A 21,259-nucleotide genomic window follows, 5' to 3' on the forward strand; every position below is an offset into this window, starting at 1 on the left:
TTGATGTCCAATAAAAACAATAATACTTGATTGAGTCCATTACCAAATTCAATGATGCTAATTGGTCAAACAGAGTCTTGGTGCTGCTATTGTGCATGCATGCTCACAGAAAACACTCTGCTACACCAGTCTCAACGTGTGGTCCAGGGACTATAATATGCATACTTATATTGTCTGTCTGTCTGTCTGTCTGTCTGTCTGTCTGTCTGTCTGTCTGTCTGTCTGTCTGTCTGTCTGTCTGTCTGTCTGTCTGTCTGTCTGTCTGTCTGTCTGTCTGTCTGTCTGTCTGTCTGTCTGTCTGTCCGTCCGTGGTGTCGCTCCAACAGGACAGTGCAGGCATGAAGCTGTGGAAAAAGAGGTGGTTTGTTCTGTCGGACATGTGCCTCTTCTATTACAGAGGTGAGCTGCTAAAACACACACACACACACACACACACACACACACACACACACACTGAGACAGTCTTGTATTATTACACTTTGACATGAACATTTTAGGATGGGAATTTAACGAATGCCATTATTCTTTTCCACATTTCCACGTGGTGAGCTTGTAGATGGGCTGTCTTCGGTGCATGACTCTGGCCTATACAACCACGTAGTTTGTAAATGTTTACATGTTTGTAAATTAGTACTTTTGTGGCCATGCCGGTGTCCATACATACTAGTCATCTTGTGATGTACACGTGTACTGACTCCTCAGTACATTTACTCAAGTACTGTGCTTCAGATCTGCTATTTTCAAAAGATTTGTATACATTTTATACATTTTGACTGCATAATGACTTTCTACTTTGAGTACATTTTGATACCTCTGTACTTTTATCCCATTCTGACCTGAGATCAGATTCTATAAACGACTTCTACATCCTGACAGTTTTCTGATAAAGCTATGTTTCTATGTCAGTCGTTCTTCGATTTTTCAAAAATAGCAGACCTACAAGCTCGTAGCGCGCCACTCGGTGGCGCGATATGAGCTTGTAGATCTGCTATTTTTAAATAGCTAAAGCATAACATGAAGCTAACACCAAAATGGGTTCCCGTTCAGAATGGGTTAATCAATTACATTTTTAATTCTGAACAGATCTAGTATGTCTACATTGCAGTATTGACACTGTTACTTCAGTGAAAAATGGGAGTAGTTTTTCCCTCTCACGGTCAGAAGCATGAGAGGTCACTCCTGTTTTGAGACAACTCAGTACACGCTCCACCTCCACTTTGGAACTTTTTTCCTTCTAATTTTCTTTAAGCTCGTGCCCCATTTCTCGTGAATCCCGGAGAGTTTTGCTATCTCCATAAAATTGGCAAATTAAGCGCTCCCTGGGCGCAATCAGTTGCTTCTCTTCATGCTGCACCCGGAGGAGAATTAGATGTTTATTGGCTTAGCAAACCAGAGATGAGATGAGAGAGAGAGAGAGAGAGAGAGAGACAGACAGAGAGAGAGAGAGAGAGGGGTGACGTGCTTGGTTTCCTGATAACAACCTCTACTCAATCGGTTCTCCCTCATTCACCTCACTCGCACTCTGTAGATCAGTGATTCCCACTTAATTATTACATTTAAATGTCAGAGAAGAAAATGGGATTTTTACTTGAGTCGTGACCCATAAAAATGGTTTGGGGAAACAGCAGTGCAGATGGTGCGGTGTAGAAGTCTTTCCTGTCTGAGCATGATGGATGATGGGGGGGGGGGGATACATAAATTCTGGGACATTGTTGCTCTGAATCTGACCAACATAACTACTATTTTCCAATGGACGCAATATAGTTATTATTTAGTTTCGTTTTTGTTAATATATTTCATCGGTTCAATGTTTATTAAAGCCACTCCACGCCACGTCACCACTGTCGCAAGCATGGCACGTAGATAGGCGATGACACTTATGACATTTAGCTGACTAAAACTAGACTTAACACTAAAACATTACAGGTGACTAAAATGTGACTGAAACTAAATGAGAGCTATATTCAAGAGACTATGACTGAAACTAAAATAGAAATGTGCTGCCGAAAACAACACTGTGGAGATACAAGGTTTCTGCCTGGCGAAAGTGAGGATATTCAGTAGGGTTTCCACAGGGTTTCCGGCACTAGGAGCTTGTTCAGCCAAACATACCGTGCAGAGTATGGTACGCTGTACGGGCGGTATAGACTAGCCCAGAGGTCTTGTTCAGCCAAACCTACCGTACAGAGTATGGTACGCTGTACGGGCGGTATAGACTAGCCCAGAGGTCTTGCTCAGCCACACATACCGTACGCTGTACGGGCTGTATAGACTAGCCCAGAGGTCTTGTTCAGCCAAACCTACCGTACAGAGTATGGTACGCTGTACGGGCGGTATAGACTAGCCCAGAGGTCTTGTTCAGCCAAACCTACCGTACAGAGTATGGTACGCTGTACGGGCGGTATAGACTAGCCCAGAGGTCTTGCTCAGCCACACATACCGTACGCTGTACGGGCGGTATAGACTAGCCCAGAGGTCTTGTTCAGCCAAACCTACCGTACAGAGTATGGTACGCTGTACGGGCGGTATAGACTAGCCCAGAGGTCTTGCTCAGCCACACATACCGTACGCTGTACGGGCGGTATAGACTAGCCCAGAGGTCTTGATGGATCCAGTAGTGCGTGCTCAACCCCACAAAAACAAACTTCTGTCCATGGCGTCTTCCGCCTTCCTCAGAAGTTCCTCTCAGTGGGCCGGGCAGCTAGTGAGGAAGGCAACCGAAACATGTTTAAATAAATAAAAAGGAAACATGAACACATTTCCTGACAGTCGATTATATTGCATTCCACTTAAATCCAGTACAGCTACCTTGAAAACAACAAATATGTGTACTACTCCCTCCCTCTCTCTCTCTCTCTCTCTCTGACTCCATCTCAATAATTCATCAGTAGATATGACGGGGGGGGGGGGGGGGGTGGGTAAAGCTTGCTCTGTGTATTATAGCAGCTTGGTTAGAGCAAACAGACACACAGCTGGTGTCTGTTGTTGCTCTGATCAAAGCGGCGACGGTCGGTCAGTACAGTAAGCCCAGCGAGAGGCAACACTATAATGTTGCAGCCCTTAAGCACTGTGGCTCGACGGTGTCTCTTGTTGTGGCGGTGGTGTTAGCCCATTTTGGACTGAGGTCGATTAAAAAAAGGCTTCTAAATCCTGACCTTTATCTGAAAAACCCATGTTTCTCGGTCAGCGGTGCTCAACCTTTTTCATGTCAAGGACCCCCAGAATTATCTCTATTGGGCCACGGACCCCCATGTCACAATATGTAGTTCCAGGCAGGGACCCCCCGGAAGCCTATATTTCAGTTAAAAATGTTCGCTCTGAAATATATAATCAAAAGATTTGCGCCACATTTTCTCGACTTTTCTCGACATTTTCTCGACTCGATAGCAGACCTACAAGCTCGTGGCCCGCCACTAGGTGGCGCGCTATGAGCTTGTAGATCTGCTATTTTTCAATAGCCAAAGTAGAACTGAATGCTATAAACACCAAAAGGGGTTCCCGCCCAAAATGGGTAATACGTATTGACTTGATCAGTGTGGGGTTTCAGAGCTTGGTACACTTCAGAGCCATAGAGTAAGACAGAGCTACGCAAACTCCATTCACTCCATTCGGCTCTTCTACATAGACTTCTATTGAATGGGGGCAACCGGAAGTATTGAATGGGGACAACCGGAAGTATTGAATGTGGACAACCGGAAATGTACAGAATGCATTGGAGTCTATGGGCTCGCGCGAGTATACATGAACCACGTGACCGGGCTGTTTTCTGCCCCCTCAATATCGCAACTCTTCTTTTAGTTGGCTCTGGTTGCGTTGTCGCTATAGGGTCGTCCCGATCACGTGATACGGAAATCGTGGCCGATCACGTCACGTCTGATGGGACATCCCTAGTATCAATATTATATCCATATCATGATATCATGATATTGTCTGTGATTTGGGATATTTGGGATATATAGTACTATTGTGATACCGCATAAACGTGTTAAAAAAAAAATATATATATAATCTCTATAATTTCTGGTCAAAACAAGGTTTATTCAACAGCCAATAGCCAAAGCTGTAATCTTCACGGTCAGCCTTTCTGATCATCAAGCGATAGATCCGGATTTAAAAAAAAAAAGTATCATCCGGTCGCAGGTTTTGACTCCAGGGGAATCCCGGCGTGAATTACAGCGAATTAATTAATTAATTAATCCTGGTGGACAAAAGGTTAATATTCTTGTTTTGTTATACTTTGTATTAATTCAGTGGCACACAAAAGCAGTGAGAATATAGGCGAATATAGGCTTGTAGATCGGTAGATATTGTCACTATTTTTGAAAATGTTTAAAGTGTAAGTGTAATAGTGGTGAAGCATGTCTGTGGGTTTCATAAAGGAGGACGGTGCCTCCTTTATGTGGTCATGCATGTAGGGAGCGAAGCACGTCGTTCCAGTTGTATTGGCACAAAATGTTACGCGACGCTCGGCCAATCGGTTCAACTGATGAATCGGGTTCGCTAATCAGGGATTCAGACTGGCTTAATCTCTCAAGAACAGATAATGAGCAAACAAACAGCAGAGGGCGCTGTTTTTTGAGGGACGCTAGCCCTTCCTATGCCCAGCTTTGTGTGTGCGTGTGAATTTTAGAGAACACAAGGTAAAACTGCCTCCCCCTGGCCAGCCGGGGCGCCTGATGGAGGGGAAAGGAACTGGTTGGAATAACGTGTTCCTACTAACTTCCTTCCACGCGCTATGTCCAACCAGGGAAACTCCCCCCTGTCAGGTGGAAAGGAGCAACTTGGACACTCAGGCATGAAGGAAGCATGAGTTCAAGTCCGTTGCTCTCCCCAGGATCACATTAGACGATTGACACAGGGGTGAAAAATGGGTTACAAAATCGTGGGATAAAAAATATATTAGAGAACACAAGGTTAATTTTCTCCATTTCCTGAAACATTTCCGCCCGACAATGGCGATATACACAACCAATCATCTGTCTGTCTGTCTGTCTGTCTGTCTGTTACGCTCTGATAAGCCCTGGCAGAGTTTGTTCAATCATCCTGTTAGGGTTGCCAGACATCACACCCTGGATGTAGATAAACACACCGGCATGTTCTCAGACTCAAAGTCTGCGGCATGATTTCACACTCATCCAAGTCCTCTAGACAACGGCACATACAGCGTGTCACAGCAGGACAAGGAAGTGAATCCTCAAATATTTGTCACATTTAGTCATACTCTCAGATCCACCGTCCTGCTCCTCTACATGACATCAACATGATGACGTCATCAACATGATTGCCCTGTCCAGATGTCAGTTTATGGAATTATGTGTCAGGCATGCCTGTGCTGTGCTGTGAGTGCTGTGAGGTCAGAACTGGCCAGACCCATATACGGTATGCAGAGGTCTTTTTTGTGGCAGTTCTGGACAACCGTGGGTCCGACCGACTCGACACCGGGCACGTGTACCCCTGTGGTGGTGTGGAACGCGCTTGTCGAATGAATTGAAGTCTGTCACAGGGCAGCCCGTGCCATATAGACAATATCAAGGACCTCGCACACAGACCACACAGCTAAGTCAACTTGATCATTGACAAACCAGCTGGATTGGAATTGACTGTTCATTTATTGTATGGGTGACGTTGTTGGTGATTGACACAATGATTGCAAGAGTTTTATATGTTTATATTTGTATTTATTGACGTTGAAGTTGAATTATGTTTGTCAACTGCCTCTCCTCTGCACTGCTGGCACTCCTCTCTAGATTGGATCGAGGGTGCCAAGTACTGTAGAGGATGAGGAGGGTCTGTATTATGTTTGGTCTTTATGTTAGGCCCTGCAAATTAATTGGGCCTGTGAAATGTAGTTGAGTGTATATTCCTCTAAAATATAGTAATGTGGAGGAATTACTCGTAGGCCATAGTTAGCTGTGTGGTTGAGTTAATTCATTACCACTTACTGATTAGGGGATGGTTTGCCCCACCTGTTTAAGAGCAGGATTGCTGCAGGTGAAGGGAGTTCAGTCTGATTTGATGCTAGTAAGAGACATCAGGGGAGAGCTGCGAGCCAGGGCCTCATTGTAGGAGAAAAAGCCTGTAACAGTTCCTGTTTGTTTTCTTGAGTATAGTTTTCAGTTTGTGCTTTGTACGTTTGTCGCCGGCTTGCACTGCACTTTTGAAGGTAAATAAAATGCCTAAAATGTACTTGTGGACCTGTCTACTTCCTGGAGCCTCTGACCACTCGGTTCCCAAGTTACGTGGATTACACACACAGAGAGACTTCACTGCTGGGAGAAACTACAGTCACTCAATGTTAATAGTATTTGTAGTAGATAACAGTAGCACAATTTGAATTGTGCACCCTATGGCCAGAAAAATAATGAAGTCTGTGGGTTTGACTGGATTGCTGAATTCTTACAATGCCCATAATGCTTTAGTGCACTTCCCCTCCTTGTGGAGAGGGTTTTTTTTATTGATTGAATTGATTGAAATATTTATTAACAGTTTGCAGAATTACAGTACATTTCAAGCACAAACTCAATACAAAGACCGTTAACTGTGAGTGGACGACCCAATTAAGCATTACACTTGTTTACAACAGGGTCCACCATGTTCAATTCATCAAAAAAAATTGAGACGTACAAATAGACACTTCTATATAGTTAAAGAACAGAACAGGAATTCATCATAAAGGAAGCAAAAAGGGAAAAGAAACATACACAGTGAGGGGAAAGGGGGGGGGGGGAGGCTGCATCGAGGTGTCTCTTTGTAGTCCAGTAAGGAAGTGAAACCACATTTTCATGACAGGTGAACATAGCATCATGACTAAAATATTTAAAAAAACGATAGATTTATTGTTATAGTTACTGTACTGTACTGTGCTCTGTACTGGTCTCTGTACTGTATTGTAGTGTACTGTGCTCTGTACTGTACTTTGATTATTTTTGGGAAACATCTTTGAGAAATGACAGTTACCGTGTGGGGTTCCCCGGAACATCCAGACCCCCAGAAATGCACCCAGGGGACCGGCCCAGTTCCGGCAAGCCTTCCCGCGTCCGAAACGGTCGGAAAATTACAGTTACCGTGTTGCAGCTTTCTGTGACACGTACACATAAACAACTTACACATACTGTACATACATACATACTACTGACAGACATAGCTGTGTTTGACAATGAATGGACCATTTTGAGTGGACCCACAGTCCAAACATTTGCGTAACACAAACATTGAAGACGAAGGTGAGGACGCGAATTCTGATTGGCTGGAATTAGATGATGTACACTATACAGTATGATGATGTACGATGATAAGAGCGCCTCCTCACTTCGCACGGCTGTAATGTTTTGTATTTCTCTAATATAAATGGTAACTTTTTGCTACACGACGCCTGAGCATCACCAGCCCCTCCCTCTGCGTTGTAGCACCTGTTGGCATGCCTCGTGGTCTGACCTCTCTTCTTCCTCTGTGGTACAGATGACAAGGAGGAAGGCATCCTGGGAAGCATCCTCCTGCCCAGCTTCCACGTCTCCATGCTGTCCGTGGACGACCACATCAGCAGGAAGTACGCCTTCAAGGTGAACGCGCTCACACACACACACACACACACGCACACCCCTGCGCAACCTTCTTGTATTCCCAATCATTGATGCAGTGTTCATTTCACGGAGTTAGTGGACTAGGCTAAACATTGTACAAACACTGAGTCGCAGAGACATTTCTATGGGTCCCTTGATTTTTCCCTTCACCACATTTTGTTTTAATTAGGGATCAAGCCCGAAGGTGTGAAGACCCCTTGTTGTTTTCCTTCGGGTTCTGCCATTTTGTGCAGTTTTCAATTCAATATCGCAATATTATATGGTCGTGGGAATCGCTCAAGAACTGAAGCTCACAGTCATTCGTGCTGTGAGTCATGCGACGCGCTGCAGAGCTTGTAAATCGGCAATTATTTTGGAATACAACGAAACACCCCCACGTCTCTTCTCCACTAGTCCCTCCCTAACATTTTCATCTAGTTTGTATTTGTTTGACGAAATTGCAGTATAATTGAGTCATATAGTTTTTGCCATCATAGCATTTCACAAAAATTTGTAGTCATGTTTTACGAAATGAACGATGTATAGCCTGCGAGCTAGAGCAGGCATATACACTCGAGGTTTACTCGCAGCACTATATGTGTACAGCAGCTGAAACTTGTGGTTTATTTAAGCTATTTGTGCTTTGTTTGCTCCCACCAAACCCTAGCACCACCAGTATGCTTTCTCCTGAGGGTTCTGTTTGTTATAGATGTATATCTATATCTAATTATCTATCTGCTCTTAAACGGTTGTCTGCTAATGGGTGAATCGTGAATGTCATGCACATTCTATGTGAAGCACTTTGGATAAAAGCGCTATATAAATGCACCATAGGCCTATACCATTTTACATCATATGGGTGGGCAGTGTAAATAATACTAACATGTAAGTACATTGAAGGTGTTGAGAACAAGTGAGTGTGGACCCGGTTGGATTACTGGTGTGCTGCGAGACCCCCAAAAAAGCCCTCAGAACGCTGAGTGCCACTCCATGGCTCTTGCCGTGGGTTCTATTTTAATTAGATTTAATAATGAGCCTTTGTCATTACTTGCGCAAGCAGAGCGCGCAAGTACTGTAATCGGCTGTGTAGTGCGTATACTGTATGTCGGTGTTGTCCGTCGGCCAATGGGGGACCACCATTCTTGATGACGTAACTAAGGTACGTGGGTAAGAATGGTGGTCCCTTATTGGCTGTTGATTGAGACGTAACTACGGTACTTTTGAGGGTTGGTGGTCACTAACGGGTCTAAAGGATTTAGAACAGCAGTTGTAATAGACATTAGTTAGTAGCAGCACTTGCGCGCTCTGCTTGCGCACAAGTAGGCCATGTAGTATGGCCTACTTGTGTGCAAGGCACAAGTTGGCACCTCGGCAGAGTGCATTTCTAGTTTTCTTTTATGTTTTTACTTTGATCATAAACTGTTACGCGTCAAGGCACTGCAGTCCATGGGGTGTCGTGCCAATGTCACCGCAGGGAATGTTACCTTTTTAATCAATGTGGTCTGATCTGGTCTGGTTGCAGGCCACCACACAGGTGTAAAATAACGAAGTCATTTTATTTTCATTTTTCTGTTCTTTTACTTCTACCCCACTACATCTCAGAGGCAAATATAATACTTTTACTCAACTACAATTTTTTGAAAACGTCAGTGACTAGTTTGTAGATCTTGATTATTATCGTAAAGGAAAAATACACTAACCACTTCAGCCCTATATACAATTCGGCCGTTTGAAAATGGTCGATCGACAAGCTTGTAGAGCTTGTAGCTATTTAAACAAGAATTGATGACATCACTTAATTACCAGCTGCTACCTTACAGTATGTCCCATGGCTGAGAGGCAAAAAGTGTGTGGTTGCATAGAGCCAATCAGGACGATAGGTAGTCCGTACAGCCAATGAGAAACATAGGTCTCAACTACGGCAAGTGGGCGTGAAAGCACCGCAGAGAGAACATTGACCAGCTGGTAAAAATATATATCTGAAAACTTGTACTAATTTTGATGGTTTGGTTTTGTCATTTAGCATTTTGGATGCCGGACTTCTACTTGTACTTACTATTACTTGAGTATTTCCATATTGCATTATTGACACATTTACTTAAGTAAAACAATGGAGTACTTTTTCCACCACTGCAGGCCACTCACCCCAACATGCGGACATACTACTTCTGCACGGACACAGCCAAAGACATGGAGGCCTGGATGAAGGTCATGACAGACGCCGCCCTCGTCCACACTGAGCCAATCAGAAGGTCAGAACCACACAGTGGGCGGGGACACACAGCACGACACATTTCCATGGGTCTGTAGTATGTATGGTGTTATATTTAATCCGGTAGACTTTATATTAGTGTAATTCATAATTATAAAAATATGAATTATAAGTTCAAAAATGAAGACTCAAAATCAATCTGAATTTAAGAAGGGGCACCAGTGAAATGAGCTTTTGGAATAAGCACCAGATTGATTTGTATTTTTTAGCCTTTAAGTTAAACCACTAATAAAACAATTAAAAGATTATAAAATAATCAATTATTATTTTATCTTAATAAATCTATGGAATCTGAAGGTAAGAGGTCTTTTCCATTACATAGCCTTTCTTACTTTGCATGTGTCAAAAACCAGTAAGTTCAACTCTTGAGCAAATAATAGACTTGTTTAAAAAATGAATCCTTTTTTGTTTCTTTTCTTTTTTTAAGTATTTATCTCACAACCTTTTCAAAATGAAATAAAGAAATACAATTATAATAAATAAATAAATTGCATATTCAGACGTAAACATATATTCATAGAATATAGACCTTGGGTTTGTTCCCGTTCTCTTGAAAGTAGGCTATCTTAAATGGTACATATAGGCCTACTCTGTATAGCAGTGATTCTCAAAGTGGGGTGAAGGGTTTGAGAATCAACTTGCAAAGGCTTGAAACCTGAGGGTAATCCAACACATGAAAATGTGATGTGTTTTTTCTGTTCCTTTTTTCAAAGTAATGCTATTCTTGCGTTAAATGGTAAATGGTGCATTTATATAGCGCCTTTATCCAAGGCGCTTTACAGAGATTGTGCATTACATTCACCCATTCATACACCGATGGCAGCGGAAACCATGCAAGGCACCAACTAGCACATCGGGAGCAATTAGGGGTTCAGTGTCTTGCTCAAGGACACTTCGACAGTAACTCTGGGGGAGCCCGGGTTCGAACTGGCAACCTTACGGTTGCCATCCAGGCACTCTACCCCTGAGCCACCACCGCCCCTACGTTCAGATCCATTTCAAAGCTCAGATTGATTTGAGAAGTCTTGCGGAAAATAGGCCCTCGAGAAGCAATTGATTTACCAAAACGAAATGCAAACGTCTGTTTAGCCAGAGATTGATTCGACCTTCAGTTGATCAGGTAAGTTCGGTAACATTTTAATGGATGAAAACAAAGGCGAAAGCTATAAAAAACAAAGCCGTTATCAGTCAAATGGTCTATATGTTTATGTAAGATAATATGACTGAGGCTGACGATAGTATTGACAGCAGTATGGTCTTTTATGGCCCCCGACGGTAGTGGGTAAATTCACTCCGAGGCAGCAGACGGATGGAGACACTAGCATGAGCAGACCACTGTGTGAACTGGATACATTGAGACATGCGGTTGGCTGGTTCCACTCTGCTCCTCTCTACTCCCTGAAGTAGATCAGGGGGGCCCATACTTTTTTTTTACTTGAGAACTACTTTTAAGATGACCAGCTCGTATACCAACCAAAAGAATAAAAAATATATCTTCCCATTGCTGAAAATTGTTAAACAAAGTACCTTTGGAATCTGGAATCTGAATAGCGGCGTTGGCATTACATATTTAAGACAAACATACTCGGAATGGGAAATAGAGGGGATAAATTGTAATTGGTAGTCTTTGTAATGCACCTAACACTATTACATTGTGGTTTTGCCTACCATAGAAGCCGTGGAATGAGCCGACAGGACATTCTTGATGTCAATCACTTTTGGGCGGGAACCCCTTTTGGTGTTAGCATTATGTTATGCTTTAGCTATTGAAAAATAGCAGATCTACAAGCTCATAGCGCTCCACCGAGTGGCACGCTACGAGCTTGTATCTCCAATTATCCATATTCTAACTTTTTGTGTTTTTCCGTAAATAAACGTACACTATATAGCAGTGGTTTTCAACCCTTTTCATATCATGGCCCATTATTTATTCAGCATTTGAGCCATGTACGCACAGACCACCAAAGAACACAAAACAATAAGAAGACAATAAATGTATATATTGTTTTGTTGTTGGATAGGATATTGTCCACAATTCCATGCTGCATTGACGTTGGTACCATTAGGCTTTATATCAACAGCCATTGATCAAAATAGCATTTCATCTACTACATCATGTAATTGCGTGAGACTATTTCTGTCTCCTCCACCCACCCCCCCCCCCCCCCCCCCAACCCACCACACCCCCCCCGTCAGACTAGACAAGTTGAAAGCGGACCAGCGGACGCCGCAGGAGCTGAACAACCTGTTGAACCACCACCACCACCACCGCTCGCTGACGCGGCCCGAGATCCAGAACAACGAGCGGAACCGCGCGGAACAACCCGCCGCCGCGCAGCGGCAGCACTCCCTGTCGCGTGCCGACGAGCGCGGTGGCGGCGGCCGGGCCCCGCACAAAGACGCCGCCGCCGCCACGGAGAAGCACAACAACGGCGGCCAGCAGCGGGAGTACTACACGCTGCAGCGAGACGGCGAGAGGTATACTCCGCAGGGGGTTCATTTTGTACACTTTAAAAGCCCAAACCACACCAAAGGGTCGAGATGGGATGAGACGGTTTTTAGCGTCCGTCCCAGCGGTGTGATGTGTCCTGTTACATGTCGACCAAAGTGATTCATCTGGTTCAATTAAATGGCCCAAACCACACCAAAGGGTCGCCATGCATTGCGACCCTTTGGTGTGGTTTGGGCTTAAGTAAAAGTATCAATACTGCAATGTAGAACTGCTCGTGTTACAAGTAAAAAAGTCCGGAATTGCAAATTTGCTTGAGAGAAAGCACAAAAGTATCGGTATCAAAATGTAACGAAAGCACAATTTTTCTTCCCAAAACGGTGTGCATCGTACTAGTTTACACCACTGAGCCAAACTAAATCAAACTGTCCGACGCGGTGCCACCACACAGGTACTCGCTGAGGAAGGATGGCGTGAGCTACACGCTGCAGAAGGACGGAGAGCGCCTCCTGCTCCACAAGGACGGCGAAAAGTACACGCTGCGGCGCGATGGCGAGCGCTACGCACTGCACCGGGACAGCGAGGTGCTCGCCATCCAGCGGGACCTGGAGAAGTACGCCGCCGCGCAGAAGGCCAACGACGACAAGTAAGCAATTATTGTCGCAGTCGTTGCGCCCGATCGCTCCTATACAATCGCAGTTATTTTGGAGGCGATCGCGGTTGTCTTTCGTGCAGTCGTCGTTCTCGTGTCTGTCCACTCCAATGACTGGCTTCGTCGTCTGTCCCTATTTCCCTATGTATGTTAAAGGTCCTTGCAGACTGGACGCGTTTTTTTGGAAAACTGGCGGAAAAACGCTGTAAAATAAAAATGTAATCACACCCGTGTGAACTGAGTGGTGCAACCCCCCCCCCCCCCCCCTCTCTCTCTCTCTCATTAGCAGGCAACAGTGCACCACTATCCCTCTCTCTGTTTCTAGCACAACAGCGCCCCTACTGGTACTCATAGTCATATACTGGTGCTCATTAACCAACATAATATAGGCACATAGGTGAACACGGACATTGCTGTTCCTTGGAGTGGTTGCACCACTCAAAAAACGCAGCACTGTGCAGGGACCTTTATAGTTAAAAAGTACCGCTGGGTGACCCCTGAGTGGCACTGTTGAGCAGCAGTCACAAACTCACCCATTGACCATTGCAGCACACACTCAGTTCACACGTTGGTGTGATTTTCATTTAGCGCTTAAAAAAAATAAAATAGCTGAGCTCACAACAAGCTCACAACGCATCGTTACATGAGCTTGTAGATGGACTATTTCCACTATTTGTCAGAATTTTCTGTATATATTTCAGTCATTCGTCATAATCTGCCCAGTGCCATTTTTGTTTACAAAGCCCAAAAGGCAAACAGAAACATATCCTTTCTATTCATATGTTCCAAAAAATAAAAACACACACAATTAAATCGCCTAATCACAATTATTTGTTTGACGGTTAATCGTCACTTCCTGATTGTGACACAGCCCCAAGGACAAGTACACGGCGCCGCCCGAGGAGAAGTACGCGCCGCAGAAGGACGGGGAGAAGTATCTGCTCACGAAGGACGGCGAGAAGTACGCGCTGCAGAAGGTGGGCGACAGACACTCGCTCCAGAAAGACCTGCAGCAACACAAGCACGTCCCGCAGAAGGAGGTGAAGAGGCAGCTGTCGCTGCGGGAGGAGCGGTACGGCAGCGAGTGCAAGCACGGCGCCATACACGTTGTGGACAAATATGGCACCGTGAGGGAGGTGAAGAAGTACAGCACGCTGCGAGAGGGCGGCAAGTACGCCACCCTCAGGGAAGGCGACAGGTACGCGACGCTTTGCGACGGAGAGAAGTACGGCTTCCAGAGGGACCCGAGCTCGGAGAGGACTCTGACAAAGATAAACAGCATCAAGCTTCAGCCGGCCCAGGCGGCCGCCATCGCGGCCGCCGTCACGGCCTCTCGCCAGGGGCAGGCGGCCAACCTGGCCCAACTGCACAACGGCTCGGGGGCCGGGGCCAGCACCGGTTCAGGGGACCAGCCCACGACGGACTGCAGTCCCGGGGAGGTTGAAGGCACCCTGGGGAGAGCGTCGGGAAAGGCCCACGAGGGCCAGGACAGAGGGCTGTCCAGGACCAACTCCATGCAGCAACTGGAGCACTGGGTCCGCACGCACAGGACACGAGGGCCCGACGAGGACGCCAGGAGGTAAGACTGTTTTTTATAATAGTCAAATGTATGTATGTCTGCTTGCTTCCTCCGTCCTCCAGTGTGACCCGTACATCGTTCACCTCCCAAATGTTAGTTATATCCGGAGTCCGGAGTGGTACAGCAAGCCAGCTGTGTGACACGTCATGACTTTGTGATTGCTGTCGCTTCAAAAGCGAGGCTGACCGAGTGTGGAGTGTTTTTTTTCTGATTTCTTAAAGTCAGTTCCTCCGTCCTTGCCTCATGCTCACCTCCTCGACTCTTCGACGGAGGCGACGTAAGTGGAGGATGCGATTATGGAAGCTTGAGTATTGGAATATTGATAATGTGTGCCTTTGTTGTGTTATATAGTTTTATCCCCAATTGACTTCCATAACGATCACACCCCATAATGTTTGTTCAAACACATACAATGCCTAGCTTAAATGTATTTATTTTTGTTAGGCATTAAAACCAAACAAAAATAGGAACCCCCCCCCCCCCCCCTCGCTCCTCTCTCTCTCATTAGCAGGCAACAGTGCAGCACTGTCTCTCTCTCTGTTTCTGGCACAACAGTGCCCCTACTGGTACTCATAGTCATACTGGTGCTCATAGTCACATAGGTGGGTTAACGTCACATAGGTAGTCACATAGGTGAGTGAACACGGACACTGTTCCTTGGAGTGGTTGCACCACTCAAAAAAGTCATCCCTTAAAGCAGTCTTCTCTGATTAGTGAACGTGTGGGTAGTTGGTGCTCAGGGACATCCGCTGACAGTCAGCTGACTTCATGTTCCTGCCTCAACCTGCGCTAGAACTCCATTTGGTGAAGAAAACGAGGCATCTTGCCAAGCAACATGGGACCTTTTTTTAAATGTAACGTTGTGCTGTTAATTGTGTATGTGGAACCATACCTCATGGAGATTTATTATCAAGTACGTTCACCGCTTTTATTCTGCTATTTGCTATACACTTTTACACCCTACAGATATCCCTTCCGTGTGAAGCTCTTTTCAAACGGTCTTCATTACAAGCGGTACAGTACAGTTTCTCTATATGGAAGATCACAGGAGTCTGACTGTACCGCACCCTCAATACATGTACCGTTTAGCCAGTGGTGTAAAGTACATTTACTTAAGTAGGCTACTGTACTTAAGTACAATTCTGAGGTATTTGTACTTTGTATTTACAATAGTTTTACTTCTACTACATCTCAGAGGCAACATTTTTACTTTTTCTCCTACTATTTGAAAACTTTAGTTACTAGTTACTTTGTAGATTTGATTATTACAAAACATACAAAACCACATTTTGGCTATTTGAAAATAGCCAATCTACAAGCTCATAGATACAGTACAGTACAGTACAATACAGCATTTTCAAAATGTTTTTATACATTTGAAAACCTGCAATGGAGACATTCTGCCTAATGAGTACTTTCTACTTTTGGTACTTTTAAGTATATTTTGATGCCAATACATTTGTACTTTTTAAATTCCTCGTAATGGAGTAGTTCTACTGTACATTGCAGTATTGATACTTAAGTAAAACAATAGAGTACCTTTTCCACCACTGCGTTTAGCGCCAAAATCATTACAACAAAAAAGCAGCCAAATGCCTTAATCTCCTTCATACATAATATCAACTTAATTCCCTTACCACGGGCAGGGGCAAGCGTTCGTGTGACCCTAGTTTTAGAAGATCATAAAAACAGACGCGGTCTTTCATCTCTCCTCTTCTCCTTGCTGCTTCTATTCCCGCTCCATCTCTACAATTTACAATTTAGGCATTTAGCAGATCCAGAGCGACTTACATTAAGCAAAAACAAAAGCATGGCATACATCACATATATAAAAAGTAGTTATCATGAATCATGTATAAACTAAGAACGTAACAGTGGAGTATCTATGTCAACTATACATACTATACTATATTATTATACAATATACATGTGTACTATATAGTGCTATGACTACATGAAATGCAATTCTAGTGCTGTCTACGTAACGAGCTATAAGTCTGTCTAAAATACTATCCAAGTCTACATAAAGTGCTATCTAAGGGCTAGGGCAAGTGCTACGGGCCATGGTGGAGTCTGAAGAGGTGGGTTTTCAGAAGATTGGGAGTGAGACTGCCGTATCTCCTCTCCGTAGCTCTGCCCTATAGCTCTGACAGTCCATGTGTGCAGAGCATAGACTGTAAAAAATATGGACAAAGCGTTCCCCGGGTCTAACATGAACGTAAAATGAAGCCTGAAATCCCTTGCACTGTAAATCGCCATCTTTCTAGATCCGTTTTGGACCAACTGGCCATTGGCTGGCTCCGTTTGGGTCCAGCTGGCCATTGGCTGCCCAGACAACGAGGCGGGACTTCCCCCCTTCTTCTCCGTTGGTTTTTATTTTGACTCGAGTGGGAGGAGTAGACTCTTGAGTGGGAGGGGAATCCCGATCATAGACGGTAACGGTAGCCACGCCCCTCAGAACATACGCAACTTTATGGTCATTATTTTAATTAATGGGACCATAATTTTCCAAAAAGAATATTATGACATTAGAAATGAGACTTTAAACTAGTGACTGGAAGAAGAAAGTATTCATGACCATGTTTATTAAGGTAATACAGTCTAGGTGAAGTTGGGCCAAAATACATGGGCCTCTATGCTTTTGGGTCCAGTCCAGCGCCACAACAGGCCATTATATGAACTACCGATTTCAAATGAGGCTTCACGAAATATCTGGCTGACTGCCCCCCTGGTCCAGAGGGAGATGAAAACGCTCCGTCCACACAAATGTGTATCAGCGGTGGGAGAAATGGTGTCATTTAGACTTTAGAGCAGTGCTTCCCAACGTGTGGGACGGACAGGCCCCACTGGTTTGGCCCCCGAGGGACGATATCCCAAGTGGGACTGATTCAGTCATTTGGATTCCACATGAAGTCAGCATGTTCCACAGCAAAAATACACGACATACAAGCTTGTAGATTGGCTATTTCCGGTTATTGTTTTAAGATTGAACCATTTGAAGTGGTCAAACTAGCAATATGTTAAGAAACATCTTCCATGACATTTTAATAGTCTCGGATATTTCATTTAAAAGCAAAGGTTAAACCACAATGTGATTTATTCACCTGGTTGGCTCATATTTTTACATATTGTGTTAATTGTTTAGTGCTAATGTATGTGTGGTTTCAACTTCAAGACATTAATTTTCATTTATTTTAATTTTTATGTTTTTATGTTTATTACCTCAATTATATCCACAGAACCTGAACTTTGTCGAGTGTTACCTCACAGTCCACAGGCAAATCAGAGCACTTGAGCCAGAAAATCTACTGTTAAAAGTCAATCCCTTAAGTAAAAAATGTGAATACTTTTTCCACTACTGGGGCAATGTACTCTCTCTCCACCTCTTGCTCGCTCTATCTCTTGTCCCCTGAATATCTCTCTCTCTCTCTCTCTCTCTCTCTCTCTCTCTCTCTCTCTCTCTCTCTCTCTCTCTCTCTCTCTCTCTCTCTCTCTCTCTCTCTCTCTCTCTCTCTCTCTTTCTATCTCTCTCTGCCTTGCCGTGCCGTCGACATGAATAAGTCATGGGAGCGAGCCTTTTAATGAGTGCAGAGCATGTGAACCGAACGCTAACCCAAACTGCATTTGTCATTGTTATCAGGGCCGGGACCGTGGCTGTGGCTTTGCCATGTGGCTGATTTCCATTGCTATAACGTCTCGTTCGGGCTACTGAAGAACGGTCACGTTGTTTATTATTTATAGGTGTTTGCAATGCTGCTAGATGCAGGCAGCCCATTCCGGGGCGTGCGTGTGTGTGTGTGTGTGTGTGTGTGTGTGTGTGTGTGTGTGTGTGTGTGTGTGTGTGTGTGTGTGTGTGTGTGTGTGTGTGTGTGTGTGTGTGTGTGTGTGTGTGTGTGTGTGTGTGTGTGTGTGTGTGTGTGTGTGTGTGTGTGTGTGTGTGTGTGTGTGTGTGTGTGTGTGTGTGTGTGTGTGTGTGTGTGTGTGTGTGTGTGTGTGTGTGCATCTTTGCATTATAAATAATGTCTCAGTCTGATCCATATTGAAAGCAGACCTATACTAGGCCCCCGTTCCTTTTTCCCTCTACAGCAAATGTTTCCAAAAATAGTACCACAAGCTCAGTGAGCTTGTGGTAAATCTGTCCAAATTCAAGATTATGATTTACCGGTAGTCAAATTCCATGCCACTCGGTTGGGATCGGCTTCCAATGTTTGAGCGAGATATCTCCATTTGCGGAGTGGTTAGTGAGCCCGTCCTAAAGGTCATTACACACTGGCGAATTAGCACGCGATATATTCGTGCGAATAATTCGCATTTAAAAAAAACCAATTGAAGTCCATGCAAGCTTCCACATCAGTGGCGAATGTGCGAATGTGCGAAAATGCGACCGTTTTCGCTTTTATTTGTTCGCTCTGGTGTCGTATTTTGCAGAGATTTGCAGGTGAACTGCAACATGCAATATTTCGCATTTTCAGATCGCTTATTCGCATCGCGTCGCTAATTCGCCAGTGTGTAATGACCTTAAGGCTGCACCCCTCAACTAACACAGCCTGGGGTATAGGCTACCTGGCCTGGCGGGGATCTGGCGCACCACAGAGTACTGTAGCACACGTTTCTATTACAATTTACAGTCTGCAAACTGCAAACTGGCATACATTACCTATTTATGGTCATGGGTAATATTAATCCAAAAGCCAAGTACTATCCTGTTGAGTTGGGTAATGCAGTGGTTTCTATTAGCGGATCTATTTTAAGCATGCAGTCATGAGTCTGTAGCCTTATGCATTTTAGTTCCCCTCTGCGACCTTGATACTTTCACACATCTAAATTAAAATGTACACACATTTTCACACAGTCACTCTCATTCTCACTCTCTCTCTCTCTCTCTCTCACACACACACACACACACACACACACACACACACACACACACACACACACACACACCACACACACACACATGCAGGTGCGTACAGATTATTACGCTGTTTTGCATTTGATTGTGGTTTCCTTTTGTTTGAAATATGCATACACATGTGAATATGCCCCCCCCCCCCATCTCTCTCTCTCACACACACACACACACACACACACACACACACTACACTACACTACACTACACTACACTACACTACACTACACTACACTACACTACACATACAGATAATTAAACCATTTCCCATTGCCTCATCCTTCGCCAGGGCTTTGATGCTGGGGGTCGCGGTGAGTGCAGGTATTTTTCAGCGAGAGTCTCGGGGCGCTATAGTCGCTGTTAATGAGTATTCTGGGGTTGTTACATGGCCGCCGGCCTGCGGAGCAAACTTCCTCTAGAATGAAACCCGGAATGAAAAGATGAGTCAGTGCTGCTTATGCGGCTGCCATATGTGTTAACATTTGTTCAGTGGTGGAAAAAGTACTCCATTGTCCACTTAAGTAAAAGTATCAGTACTGCAATGTAGAACTACTCGATTTTGTAACCCATTTTTCACCCCTGTGTCAATTGTCTATTGTGATCCTGGGCTCTACACACCCTCCGCCAACCTAGTCCCCATATACTGTATGGGTGACATGGGGAGAGCAACGGACTTGAACTCATGCTTCCTTCATGCCTGAGTGTCTAAGTTGCTCCTTTACACCTGACAGGGGGGAGTTTCCCTGGTTGGACGTAGCGTGTGGAAGGAACACGTTGTTCCAACCACTTCCTTTCCCCTCCATCAGGCTGGCCAGGGTTAGAGACCAGGATTACTGCATGTTTTTTGTGAGGGTACCTACCCTAGGCTAGGGGACACGGGACACATGTATTTAAAGTACCAAAAGTTTTCAAATGTATACAAATCTTTTGGAAATAGCAGATCTACAAGCTCACAATGCGTATTGTGAGCTTGTAGATCGGCTATTTTCAAATGGCTAAAATCTATATAGGGCTGAAGTGGGTTGTAATAATAATATAATAATCCAAATCTACAAAGTAACTAACTAAGACCAAGTATAGATGTTTTTTTTAGGTGATTAACCACTTAAGCCATGTTCTATACTGCAAGATCTTGATAAATATTTGTAACCAGGTTGTACAATACAACATTAACCCATTTTGCACTGAGGCCCATTCTAAAAACGCCATCTAAATCCTGACCTAAGTTGTCTGAAAAACCTTTTAAATAATTATATATTTTGTTTTACATTTTCGAATACTGTACATAAAGTTCCCTTCCAGAAGGGTTAGAACACCAAAAGGGGTTCCCGCCCAGAATGGGTCAACCCATTTCGGGCGGGAACCCCTTTTGGTGTTTCAAGCATTATGTTATACTTTAGCTATTGAAAAATAGCAGATCTACAAGCTTGTAGGTCTGCTATTTTTTTTTAATCGCGAAAATGAGCCACAGATCTTTGAATATATTCTTTCAGAGCGAACGTTTTTAAACTAAAATCTTTGCATATTTTCAGATGGGGTTCGGCGGCCAATTACATTATAATTTTTGGGGTCCTTCACATGAAATATGGAGCACCACTGAACTGATACAGAAACATGAGGCATTTCAGAAAACTGTCAGAATTTAGAAGACATTTTTTTAATTTCGACGTCAGGCCTAAATGGGTTAAGTAAAGATATGTCTGGGAGCAGAAATTGGTGTACACACTTTTTTTATTCTTGATCTGTTACTCTGTTTGATCCGACACCCAGCCTATTAGAGTTTATAGATGACGTGCCTCCCCTGCCACTTTATCCCATTCTGGACGGGAACCCCTTTTG

The 21,259-nt window shown here is 44.2% G+C and overlaps 1 protein-coding gene across 11 annotated transcripts in view; it reads left to right on the forward strand.

Annotated features, from left to right (window-relative positions):
- plekha5 (pleckstrin homology domain containing, family A member 5) overlaps nucleotides 1–21,259 on the forward strand; it is a 243,472-nt gene that overhangs the window by 192,541 nt on the left and 29,672 nt on the right. For all 11 annotated transcript variants that reach the window (XM_083758115.1, XM_083758120.1, XM_083758119.1 and 8 more), the window contains 6 exons: nucleotides 327–399; nucleotides 7,459–7,559; nucleotides 9,696–9,811; nucleotides 12,028–12,309; nucleotides 12,732–12,926; nucleotides 13,804–14,511. In XM_083758115.1, the coding sequence (XP_083614241.1) occupies nucleotides 327–399; nucleotides 7,459–7,559; nucleotides 9,696–9,811; nucleotides 12,028–12,309; nucleotides 12,732–12,926; nucleotides 13,804–14,511 (1,475 nt within the window). The remainder of the gene's footprint in view (nucleotides 1–326; nucleotides 400–7,458; nucleotides 7,560–9,695; nucleotides 9,812–12,027; nucleotides 12,310–12,731; nucleotides 12,927–13,803; nucleotides 14,512–21,259) is intronic.

The sequence above is a fragment of the Protomyctophum parallelum genome (assembly GCF_964188405.1).
Source record: "Protomyctophum parallelum genome assembly, chromosome: 22".
Taxonomy (NCBI): Eukaryota; Metazoa; Chordata; class Actinopteri; order Myctophiformes; family Myctophidae; genus Protomyctophum; species Protomyctophum parallelum.